General features: G+C 42.0%; 1 protein-coding gene across 1 annotated transcript in view; it reads left to right on the top strand.

Moving 5' to 3' along the window:
• Positions 1-12,008, top strand: part of LOC126755597 (titin) — a 98,544-nt gene that overhangs the window by 54,045 nt on the left and 32,491 nt on the right. Inside the window, 8 exon segments of the mRNA XM_050468289.1 lie at positions 4,458-5,099; positions 5,102-5,167; positions 5,440-6,201; positions 6,623-7,333; positions 7,400-7,572; positions 8,091-8,178; positions 8,842-10,171; positions 10,232-10,364. Of these exon segments, the coding sequence (XP_050324246.1) occupies positions 4,458-5,099; positions 5,102-5,167; positions 5,440-6,201; positions 6,623-7,333; positions 7,400-7,572; positions 8,091-8,178; positions 8,842-10,171; positions 10,232-10,364 (3,905 nt within the window).

The raw sequence follows: 12,008 nt of genomic DNA, 5'->3' as shown, positions 1-12,008 counted from the left end.
TGACGAGGAACGCTGGAAACGCATCGCCGAAGAGGAGGGTGAAGAGTTTATGCAGCAAATGCGGAAATACAGTATGCGTATTCATAAAAGCGAGAAAGAACGTGATGCTGAGTGGCAACGTATAAGAGAGCAAGCTCGCTTGCCTCACTTCATTGTCTTCCTTACGGATCGTACTGTTGAAGCAGGCCATAATGTACGTATTTCTTGTGCAGTTGGTGGACCCGAGTTATCAGTGAAATGGTTCAAAGATGGCCGACAGTTGGAGCGTGATGCAACACATCGTATTATTAACAACAACAACATATTGGCTTTGGAAGTAGTCAATACGACGATATTAGATTCCGGCGAGTACTCCTGTACGGTGGCGAATTCCAATGACACCGTCACTTCGTCATGCTATGTGACTATTTATGAGGTATTCAAAGACGAGCCAGCACCACCATCTTGCAAGCTGATCAAGGGTAAGGAAAACACATTACTTCTAATAGGGATAAGGATCAAGTTTATGGATTAACAATTTCGTTTACAGAATACTATCACTTACGTGACGATGAACTAACCATTGAATGCCATCTACATGGTGTACCTCGTCCAGCTGTCGTTTGGATGAAAGGTGGACTTGATGTTAAACCAAGTTTCAAATTTACCATGCTTGAAGAAGCGCACGGCATATATAAACTGCTAATTTACAAACCAAACGACAAGGATGGTGGTACTTATGTTTGCAAGGCAGCTAATTCCAGTGGTGAAGTCCAGATTAGTCATCATGTGGAAGTTGCTAAAAATAGACACTTCCATGCACGCGGTATCTTCCACGCACGTGATCGCTTGCAAAAAGATAAAGAGGCAACAGCAAAGAAAGCTATGGAAGAAGCGCTTCAGTCAAAGGCTGCATCCGATCGCAAGCGTACATCGACTGTAGCAGAAGCTAAGGAACGTGTTCACCGCGCTTCACCCGAACCATTGGTATCCCCAAAACAAAAACTAAAGTTCGCCACGCAACTACGCGATCGTATGGCTCTGGAAGGCAGTACTGTACGTTTTGTATGTACTGTGATTGGACCTAGCCCTAATTGCCGCTGGATGAAAGATGACAAATGGGTTGTAGCTGGGCCAACCGTTAAAAATCTCTCGGAGGAAGGAAAAGCAATTCTTGAGGTGAGCAAGGTTACGTCCGAAGCATCGGGTGTTTACAAGTGTGTGGCCAAAAACGATTACAGTGAAATCGACACGCAATGCTACTTCAAAGTGTATAGTGCCCAAGCCGATGGCGACGAACAAGAGCCGATCTTCGCTCTACCACTAAGAGGTATGAGAAGAGCAAATACTAACTCGAGTGTATTCACAGAGATTAGTGTTGGATTTATGTTATCCCCATCACTCACCATATTCGGGAGTCACATTCTCACGAAAAATATTCGCGTGCCGTTTTACATGTTTTGTTTTGTAGGTGAAGAATCGAACTGTCTTATCAAACTACATTTGTGTAGTCGTTTATTCAAATCATTGAAACAACCGATTGGGGTCGAGGTGTTCATTCTTAAAATACATACAATAATACTTTTCACATTCTCACGGCAAGTGTTGCATTGTGTGTGATATTGTTGCGTATTCTTTGTGTGCCAGCATCTATTTGTCTCTTTTGAATTCGGTGCAACGCTTTGATGTATTTCTGTTCGCCTCCACAGATGTATATCATTCGTCCCAGAACGATTTAATTATTGATACGAAGGTGCGCGGCAACCCCCGCCCCAAGATTACATGGGTAAAGGACAATCTACCAGTAGTACTCGATGATCGTCGGGTACAGATCGAACATTTGGATGGCGTTTGTGAGCTGATCATTAACAAGCCAACGTCGAGTGATAGTGGTGTGTACACTTGCATTGCTGAAAATAAATTGGGCAGTCAGAAAACTACACACACAGTTGTAGTAGAAGTTGTGCAATCATCGCGACGTTCGAGTTTATTATCTGGCGTAATGACCGAATCTGATAGTGAAGCTGGCACTGGAGATGCGAGTGGTAAGAAGGTCGAGAAGGGTAGTCGCCCTCCAAAAAGCAAGAAGAAGGATGATGATGCCGAGGCTGGCACATATGAGCGTCGCAGTCGTATGCCCGACCCTTCACCAAAAACACAATTGTATTTTATTGCGAATATTTCGAATCGCTATGTAGCCGAAGGTTCCAAAGTCAAATTTCAGGCAGTTGTGGGCGGACCGGATGCCACATTCAAATGGCAAAAAGATGAACAAAATGTTACTTATGGTCCACGTATCCGTAATATGAGTCGGGAAGGAATGGCTTGCTTAGAGTTCCTCAATACCGCAGCTGAAGATTCGGGTGTTTACACGTTGACTGCACAGAATGAATTCTGCAAAATTACAACCTCGGCCTTATTGCATGTTTACTCACCGAAGGTTAGTTCCGACGTGCAACCAATGTTTACACGCTCACTGAAAGGTAAGTACCCATACCGTACAACCTTATACTCGTATGTGTATGTACGTACATCTGCGATTAGTGGGGCATGAGCATTATTTCATTGCCAATGATTTCGTAATCTTTAGAAAAAGTAGCTTACATAATAATTAATTGTTTTGTTAAAAATTAGAAATCTATCATCTGAACACAAATGAACTCGTTTTGGAAACGGGAGTACGTGGACAACCAACACCACAAGTGCAATGGTCGAAGGATAACTTCGAAATAAAGAATGGTGGACGTTATCAAATACTACAACATCAAGATGGCACTTGTGAGTTGATTATTGATCGACCGGATGCAAAAGATTCCGGCAAGTATTTAGTGCGGGCAGAGAATAGTGCTGGTAAATCAGAGATTACGCACACTGTATTGTTTGAGGGTAAGGCGTCTCATATCGCTGAGAATATTCATGGTGTATTCCATGCCGATAAGAGTTTATTGCGTGCCAAGACAGCAGAGGACGAGAAGGCAGCCCCCTCAAAAGGTGAAGCCGCCGAAAGTGATGCAGAGGATAAAGAAGGCAAAGGAAAATCGAAGGCTAAAGCTAGAAAAGCTAAGAAAGAGGAGGAGGAAGTAACTTCGTCTGCAACTGAAATTATTTCAGAAACTGGAAGCCTTAAGAAACGAGAAAAAGTTATTGGCATACATTTCGCTACATCGGTTAGAGATCGTGTTGTGGCTGAAGGTTCGAAAGTGAAAATATCATGTTTCTTGGAGTCAAAGGAACCACAAGTCAAGTGGTTTAAGAATGATGAACCTATCGCTAATAGTCCAAAGATTAGGGGTCGTTACAGTGAAGGTTTGTGTTTATTGGAAATTGCTAGTGCTACGGTTGAGGATAGCGGTGTGTACAAGTGTTGGGCGCGCGATGAAACCGGCGAAGCTTCTACATTCTGCAAATTGGAGGTTTATGCAGATCCAGGCACTGGTGATGTGCCACCCACATTTACACGTAACATTAAAGACACCTATCATGGCAAAATTCATGAATTACAGCTGGATGTACATGTTCGTGGTCTACCCACGCCATCTGTTACTTGGGTTAAGGATGGAGTTAAAGTCGAATCGAGTGAAAAGTATCAGCAAATTGACCATGATGATGGTCTTTGTGAGCTGTTCATTATAGATCCAGTGCCGGCTGATAGTGGTAAATATGTTTGCCAAGCGGAAAATCGTGAAGGGAAAACTGAAATTAGTCATATTGTGACGGTGGAGCCTAGACGTAGGCGACCGGTTTCTCCATCTAAGGAGGCCAGACCACCAGTCAAACCAACAACAGAGGAAGAAGAGAAGGAAGGTGAGGATAAGGAGGAGAAGAAAAAGAAGAAGAAAGCCAAGGATGAAGAGGAGGGTAGTGGTAGGCGTGAGGCACCACCACCACCAGATCTAAAGAAATATCTGTACCTTAGAAATTTCCTATCTAATCGCACTGTGAAGGCTGGCAGCAACGTCAAGTGGATGGTTAACATCGATGGACCTGAGCCGACAGCCCGTTGGTTCCATGGCGAGCAACCAATTACTTTCGGACCCAAAAGTAAAATGTCTTGCCAGGATGGAATCGCATGGCTGAATTTGATAGGCGTTTCCGAAGAGGAGGCAGGTGAATACACACTACGTGTGAAGGGTTCGGAAAATGAGGTTGTTAGCACTTGCCAACTTTTTGTCTACACTACTGGTAAAGAGGAGGTAGTAGCACCTGTTTTCACAGTGGGCATTAAAGGTAAAACGAAAATATGATGTTCGATATTTATGTCTTGTCTTTTGGAACTGTGCGTGCAATGGTTTATTTGAAGAGCAAAAGGTACGCTATCATGTAAATGTATTTTCCGTAAATATTTAAACTAACATTGCTGCAACTAACGCATTGATTATAGGTAGGGTACTCGTATAAGAAAGAAACCAGAGTTTAACTATCACATCTTGTTAATGTAACATTATTATTTGTGTTCGCCTTGTTAAACCATTTCATAGATTCATACCACAAAGATCGAAATGAGATTACGCTCGAATGTAAGGTATCCGGAAATCCCAAACCTCAAATATATTGGCAAAAGGACAATACTTTGTTGCCATTGGGCAATGAGAAGTACAAGTATGTGGAGTTAGGCGACGGTGTCATACAATTATTAATCACAGAGCCGGTTAAGGCTGATACCGGTCTATATACGTGCTATGCAGAGAATGACAGTGGACAAATGAAGATAAGCAAATTTTTGGATATATCCGATTATGTGCAAAAATTAACGCAAAAGCGAACTCTGCAAAAGGTCATACAAGAACAGGAGCCGACTGCTGCAACCCACCAAAACGAGCGTGAAACCAGTGCGCAGCTCAAGTCCAAGGTAAAGGATGAGAAGCTTAAATTGACCGCTGAAACGAGAATGAAGCCAATGTCGATAGCTGAGGGCAATAAGGTGCAGCTCATATTTTATGTGAGTGGTTACATCGAGGAAGTTTATTGGTTGCGTGGTGAGGAACGCGTGACGAAGGACGCACGACACAAAATGTATAATATCAACGGCGCCATCAGTTTGGAGATACACAACGCCAGAGCCGACGATACGGGCACGTACAAGTGTGTGGTGCGCAATAACAAAAACACCATTGAAAGCTCTGTGATTTGACGGTCTACGAGCAAACAACCGGCAAACTGCCCAGCAGTTTTGCGGACAATATCAAAGGTAAACATCTGAAAGTATTGTAGTTTTGAAAAATAGAATTTACAGTATCCCTTGAATAAATATTTACCAATTATGTGGGGAAACCAATTAACTAATATCTGTTATGCGGGTAACTTTACACATACTTTGTATGCATATATTTTTGACCGGTCAAGTGATTCAAAAAAGTGGGAAAATCAATTAAACGGGGGATACTGTTTTTGCAGACATAGTCGTCCACAAGAACTTAATTCCATAAATCCTTAACATTACATATGCGAATTTTATTTCAGAATCTTATGATGCAAATCGCAACGAAATCACACTCAGCTGTCAAGTGCACGGTCGACCGAATGTAACGTGGCTTCGCGATGATCATAGTATTTCCAACAATCGCTACAAGTCCACTGAAGAAGTAGGTGGTATACGCAAACTGATAATACGCAATCCGATCCCGTCGGACTGTGGCATCTTTGCTTGCTTCGCCGAAACTAATGAACACATCCATGCTATTAGTAAATCCATACGCACCGGTGATCTTAAACAGTTGATGACTGCGAGTGTAGATGTTACCACTAACGGTGAATATGTATCACATATGAGACGCTCATCACAGACGCCATATGAAACGATGACAAGTAACGGTGAAACATCATCTCACTTTACTACAGAAGAAGTTATCAAACGCAGTCGAGAGCGACGCCCATTGGGTATGATATCACAGAGCAAACCATTATTCAGCACCCTATTACACGATCGGACAGTAGCTGAGGGTTCTAGCATACGACTGAGCTGTAATGTAGTGTGTGATGGGGACACACGTATTGAGTGGTTGAAGAATCATCGTCCACTCCCTAATGACGGTCAATATCTGACCATGTTCCGTAATGGTATTGCCTCGTTGGATATTTCTGCAACGAGCGTTGAAGACAGCGGAAACTACACTTGCCGTGCCATCAACGACTATGGTGAAACATTCACCCACGCACAGCTGAGAGTCTACAAACATTACGAGAACGCAGTACAACCTTCCGCTTTTGTACAATCCATCAGAGGTGTGACATTGTGGTAGAATGAGTTAAAAAGTTACAAATTTATTAATATTACCGACTTTAGGGGATTTAAAGAAATTTCAGAATTGTGATAGGGTTAAATCAATTAGTGTTTTGCTTGTCGTGATCGGTGATTAATTGTTTCTATGTTTGTTTCTGATCAATTCAGATAAAAGAAGGTGGCAATTAAATTCAGAGGGAAGTCAAGTTGGTTTCTGCTTGACTTGATTGTACGATTTAACTTTTGTTCGGAAATAACTAATTAAAACTGCTTGAAATCCTTCCCTTGAAGGTTACTTCTGATATTGGAACATTCGTGATAACTGTAATTCTTCATGAATATCAATATATCTGGGTTTGATTGCCTTCTGCTCTTGTCGCATCATTCACAACTTTTTATTAACTCTCATATTGTTTTCAACAGACACTTACTCCATCAATGAGAATACATTGGTGTTGGATTGTCGTGTACGTGGTAAACCTCGCCCTGATATCCAATGGATGAAGGGTTCGGATCTGCTTAACGAAGATGACCGTTATAACATTGTTAACTCTGCTGATGGCTATACTAAATTGACAATTAATAATCCAACGGAAAAGGATTCCGGTCTTTATGCTTGCGTAGCCCGCAACGAGGCAGCTGAAAACAAAATTACTCACCAAGTCGATTTTGTGGGACGCGAACGGTTCGCGCTTGAAAAGACACACGGTTACTTCCACCGTGACCCCAATAAGCCACACTTTGTGGTGCCGTTGAGCAACCAAACAGTGAGTCCCGGCGGAACGGTTGCTATTTCTGCAGAATTCATGAAATCGTCTACGCCATTGGAAGTACAATGGTTACGCAATCGTCAAACTGTCGCCGGCCAACCAGGCATAAAAACCTTCATGGAAGGTGGTGTATACACATTAGCCATATTGAATGCACAACCCGAATTGGAGGGCACTTACACATGCCGCGCTTCGAATGCTTTCGGACGCATTGAATCGCACGTAAGTGTCGATGTTGCTGCCGGTGCCCCGAAAAATGAACGGCCACCGCTCTTCTTATCGCGACCAGAGCCCGAGATGAAAATATTAGTGGGCGATCCATTCTCCATTTCGTTCCGTATTGCGGGCGAACCGAAACCTAAATGTGAGTGTCTGAAGTCGTATAATTTTTAATTGAATTGATTTTGTTATTTATCTTGTGCATTTTCAGTGACCTTCTTGAAAGGCACCAAAGATATTACCAAATCCGATAGAGTCAGTAAGGAAGTGTCGGATGATTACACCAGATTCACGGTGCAAAGCTCACAAATCGCTGACTCGGGTACATACTTCGTCGTTGCGCGTAATAACTTCGGCACAGATCGTGTATTTGTAACCGTTGCGGTAAGTCACAAAATGTTAAAAATCTTCTTACAAGCGAATGCTTTTTTTTGTTAAAAATTTTTTGACAAACTAATCACTATAAGAATCCACGAAGAGCAAGAGCAAACTAGTTACTATATTTATGCACCTCTCCATATTTATCAACTCTCACATGGACAAAACCGAAAGAAATAGTAGACTTTGGAAAGTATGCAAGTGATTTATTGTTCGTCATTAGCTATGCCTTGCTCTTCTCATCAAATGAGTTTTTCAAGCACTAACCGCTGCTCGCTTTCTTAACTTTTTTATTGTAGGTTAAGGCTCCCAAACGGAAAGAAAGTAGCGCTAGCAAATAAGCTCTGCTTGAGTACTAAGTCTTCTAAATATGGAGATGCTATATTTGTTTTATATTTTGTTGTTGCGTATTTCGTGCTGTTTGTTTATTTTATGCAATTTTCCCAAATTTTTGTTCTGTGAGTGATTGTTCTGATTTCCTGATATTTTTTATGTCCGTGTGTGTACACCATTTAAAAAAATAGGTAATGCCACGCGCACGCTCCGAAACACCAACAACGCCACGCTGGGGGCAGCGACTCGAAAGTTTCCCTGACATTTCTTATTTCAGAGGTGAGTTTTCAAATTGGATTTTATACATAATATATATCATGTAACTGTATTCCCTGTGGTGGTGATCGTGACCCAGCAAATCGTTTTGTTCGTCTTACATATCAATTGTCGATGTTTTAAGCAGTTGTTTTGTTCCGTCACCTTCGGTGTTCGAATTACTACATATATACGTTCTCGAGTTTTATACTTTTTCTTAACTTCTTCTCCAACTTTTGACGTTTTTTGCAGATTTTTGAAAAGCGCTGTATGGATTTGAATGGTTTAAAGTTCAAACTTTTTAAAAATTTATAATTTCACAAAAGTGTATTTAAATATTTTTGGTATTCCTGGTCGATAAATTGATCTTCTATTTTTACAATTAGTTTAACACGATTGTATTACAATATTTTTATGCGTTTCCTGTTCAATGTGATCAATTTATTTTAAATGGTTTACATCATATCCAACTTATACATTTAGATACAAAAAAAAAAATATAAATAATAAATAAAAATGTTTCTCCGGGGAGTTGCATGGTGTTTTATTGAGTTCGAACAGATTTCTTAGGTTTCGAATTGATTTAAATTTTACGCCGCCTGGTCGATAGGTCATCACCACCGTCCTTTTTTCAGATAACATGACTTTTAAGCATTTATCAACTTTCTTTATTTCAACTTGGCGCAGATCCTCCAGGTCCGATCTCCACGGAACCTTTGGTTGTCGATTCCGGACCGTCACACATCTCCCTCTCATGGGGTAAGCCAGCGCGAGACAATTCTGCGCCCGTTATTGCCTATCGCATTGATGCTTGGGTTGTTGGCCACGAAGGTGGTGCTATGTGGAAGGAATTGGGTCTGACACCTATAAATTCGTTTGATGCGTTTAATTTGAAGCCCAATATTGAATATCACTTCCGTGTAACGCCGAAAAATCGTTACGGTTGGGGTCCGTCGGTGCAGACAAGCAGTCCACTTCAGGTGGGAGGCGCTGAATGCTTGCCCGAGTTCGTTAAAATACTACCTGGCCAGTTGAAGGCTTTACTGGGCACACAACTTATATTCGAATGTACGGTGCGTGGCGCGCCACGTCCACAAATAGACTGGTATAAGGATGGCATGCATATTAGTCCACTAGCCGAACGTATCAGAATTCGTCAAATTGGTTCAACTTGCACGCTGATCATTGCTCCAGTTTCTGAGTTGGATGCAGGTCGTTACACTTGCGAAGCAACTAACTCCAAGGGCAGAGTATCGACTTTTGCGCGCTTACAAATCGTCACCGATCCTCGACTATATGAAGCCGATACTAAACTGAAGCAAATCGTTCATTCCGCCGATGTTGCTCATGCTGGTGACACTTTACCAATATTCACGATGCGCCTGCGAGATCGACGGGTGCAAATGACCTATCCTGTGCGTTTGACTTGCCAGGTTATGGGTCATCCAAGCCCAGAAATAATGTGGTACAAAGACGACCAGCAAATTGTAGAAAATCGTCGTTGTCTTATCACGAGCGATGGCCAGTTTCATACACTTGAATTGGCTAGCACCGTACTAGATGATAGTGGAATTTATACTTGCACCGCTAAAAATGAACTTGGTTCGGTATCATGCCACTGTTCGCTTGTCGTCGATAAAGGTATACGCGCATACATATCGCCCGAGTTTTACATGCCGCTAGACCCCTTGTATATATATCAAGAGGGACAAGAAATACGCCTCGCCGCTAAAGTAGAAGCCTATCCAACCGTGGGAGTTTCATGGCATCGTAATGGCGTACGATTGCGTCCAAGCAGACGCATAAGTGCCACTCTGGATTCTAACGGTTTTGTTGAATTAATAATTGCCAACGCAACCATACACGACGCTGGCATTTATGTTTGTGTCGCTTCAAATGCTGTTGGCAAAGTAGAAAGTAGCTGTCGCGTGGTGATAGAGGAGCTCGATGAAGATCAACAACAGCAAAAGCAACGCAGTAGCAGCCAGATACCGACTATTGTAAAAAGTGATTTACCGTAAGATCCGTAATATTACATAAATACGAAATATTCTTGATTAAATTTCTGAAATTTCAGGTACTCCAAGGAACCCATGTTTGTTGTCAAACCACGTTCTAGTGAGGCCTATGAAGGTGACACCGTAATAATATTCTGTGAGGTTGTCGGCGATCCAAAGCCTGAAGTTGTATGGCTGCGCGATTTCTTGAATGTAAGTTGAACTTTATTTAATTGAAGGAAAGCAATACCGAAAAACTTAGCTATAAATATTGGTTTATTTACCAATGGAATTAGGTTATCCAAAATATCGATCCTATAAGTAAGTTAGGTTCAAGTCGAAACCACCACTATCCACCGCATATAGCTGATATAGAAACTGATCGACGAAAATCAAGTTCTCGTTTGGAATCTTTTGTATTTGTGTCGGGTATTAAGGATTCACGTTAATTCTTGTGTTGTCTTAATTTTTTTTTTTTTGAAATTAAAATCTTCTTCTTCTTCTTAATTGGCGTAGACACCGCTTACGTGATTATAGCCGAGTTAACAACAGCGCGCCAGTCGTTTTTTCTTTTCGCTACGTGACGCCAGGTCCTTCTCCACTTGGTCCTTCCAACGGAGTGGAGGTCTTCCTCTTCCTCTGCTTCCGCCGGCGGGTACTGCGTCGAATACTTTCAGAGCTGGAGTGTTTTCATCCATCCGGACAACATGACCTAGCCAGCGTAGCCGCTGTCTTTTAATTCACTGAACTATGTCAATGTCATCGTATATCTCGTACAGATCATCGTTCCATCGAATGCGATATTCGCCGTGGCCAATGCGCAAAGGACCATAAATCTTTCGCAGAACTTTTCTCTCGAAAACTCGCAACGTCGACTCATCCGTTGTTGACATCGTCCAAGACTCTGCACCATATAGCAGGACGGGAATTATGAGTGACTTATAGAGTTTGGTTTTTGTTTGTCGAGAGAAGACTTTGCTTCTCAATTGCCTACTCAGTCCGAAGTAGCACCTGTTGGCAAGAGTTATCCTGTCCTTATTTCGTTTGCCATGGTCGTCATCAAAAGGGGGGTCTCTCATCCGAGGCTGATTGCTAATTTTCATTGGTAAGATTTTTTTACGTAGCGGGTCCCAAACCCAGCGCACAACCCTGCGGAGGGGATGTTTCGCCTTCTCACTTTAGCTCGCCTTCAAACGGATGTTCTTAGGCTACCCAGAGGATACTTGGCCAAAGACCGGAAGTAGTGAGCTGCTTGAGTCATATGTAAAAGAATCGTTTCTTTCCTCACTTGCGTGAACTTCTACATATGACTCCATCCAATTAAAAACTGCTAGTCTAAATTTGTTAATATTAAATCATTTTTGTTGAAATAGAAAATAGTAATAGTTAAAAGCTTAAAAAGGCGAACGGTGTGATTTCATACGATCTTGATGGCCAATCAACCGGTAGAAACGTGAAATTATCTGGTAACCGAAAACGTGTCTCAATAAATCCATTGATTGATGCGATCTGTGGGAACTGCGCTCTCTTGTTGAAACCAAATGTCACGAGTTTCAATTTCAGTCGGTTATCATGGCGCGATAACAGTCGCCATTGGAGGTTACGTTCTTACCGGCATTATTTTTGAAGGAATATGGACCGATGATTCCACCGGCCTACAAACCACACCAAACCCTTGTTTTTTCTGGATGAAAAGGCAGTTCTTGAGTCTCCTCCGGTTGCTTTTCGTCCCAAATGCAGCAAGTTTGCTTGTTTACATGCCCATTGAGCCAGAAATAAGCCTCATCGCTGAACAAAATTTGGCTCGAAAACATCGCATCTTCTTGGAAATTTTCAAGAGCCCATAGAGCGAAGCAA

Source organism: Bactrocera neohumeralis, chromosome 4 (assembly GCF_024586455.1).
Source record: "Bactrocera neohumeralis isolate Rockhampton chromosome 4, APGP_CSIRO_Bneo_wtdbg2-racon-allhic-juicebox.fasta_v2, whole genome shotgun sequence".
In the NCBI taxonomy this organism is placed as follows: Eukaryota; Metazoa; Arthropoda; class Insecta; order Diptera; family Tephritidae; genus Bactrocera; species Bactrocera neohumeralis.
This window is presented reverse-complemented; position numbering and strand designations above follow the sequence as displayed.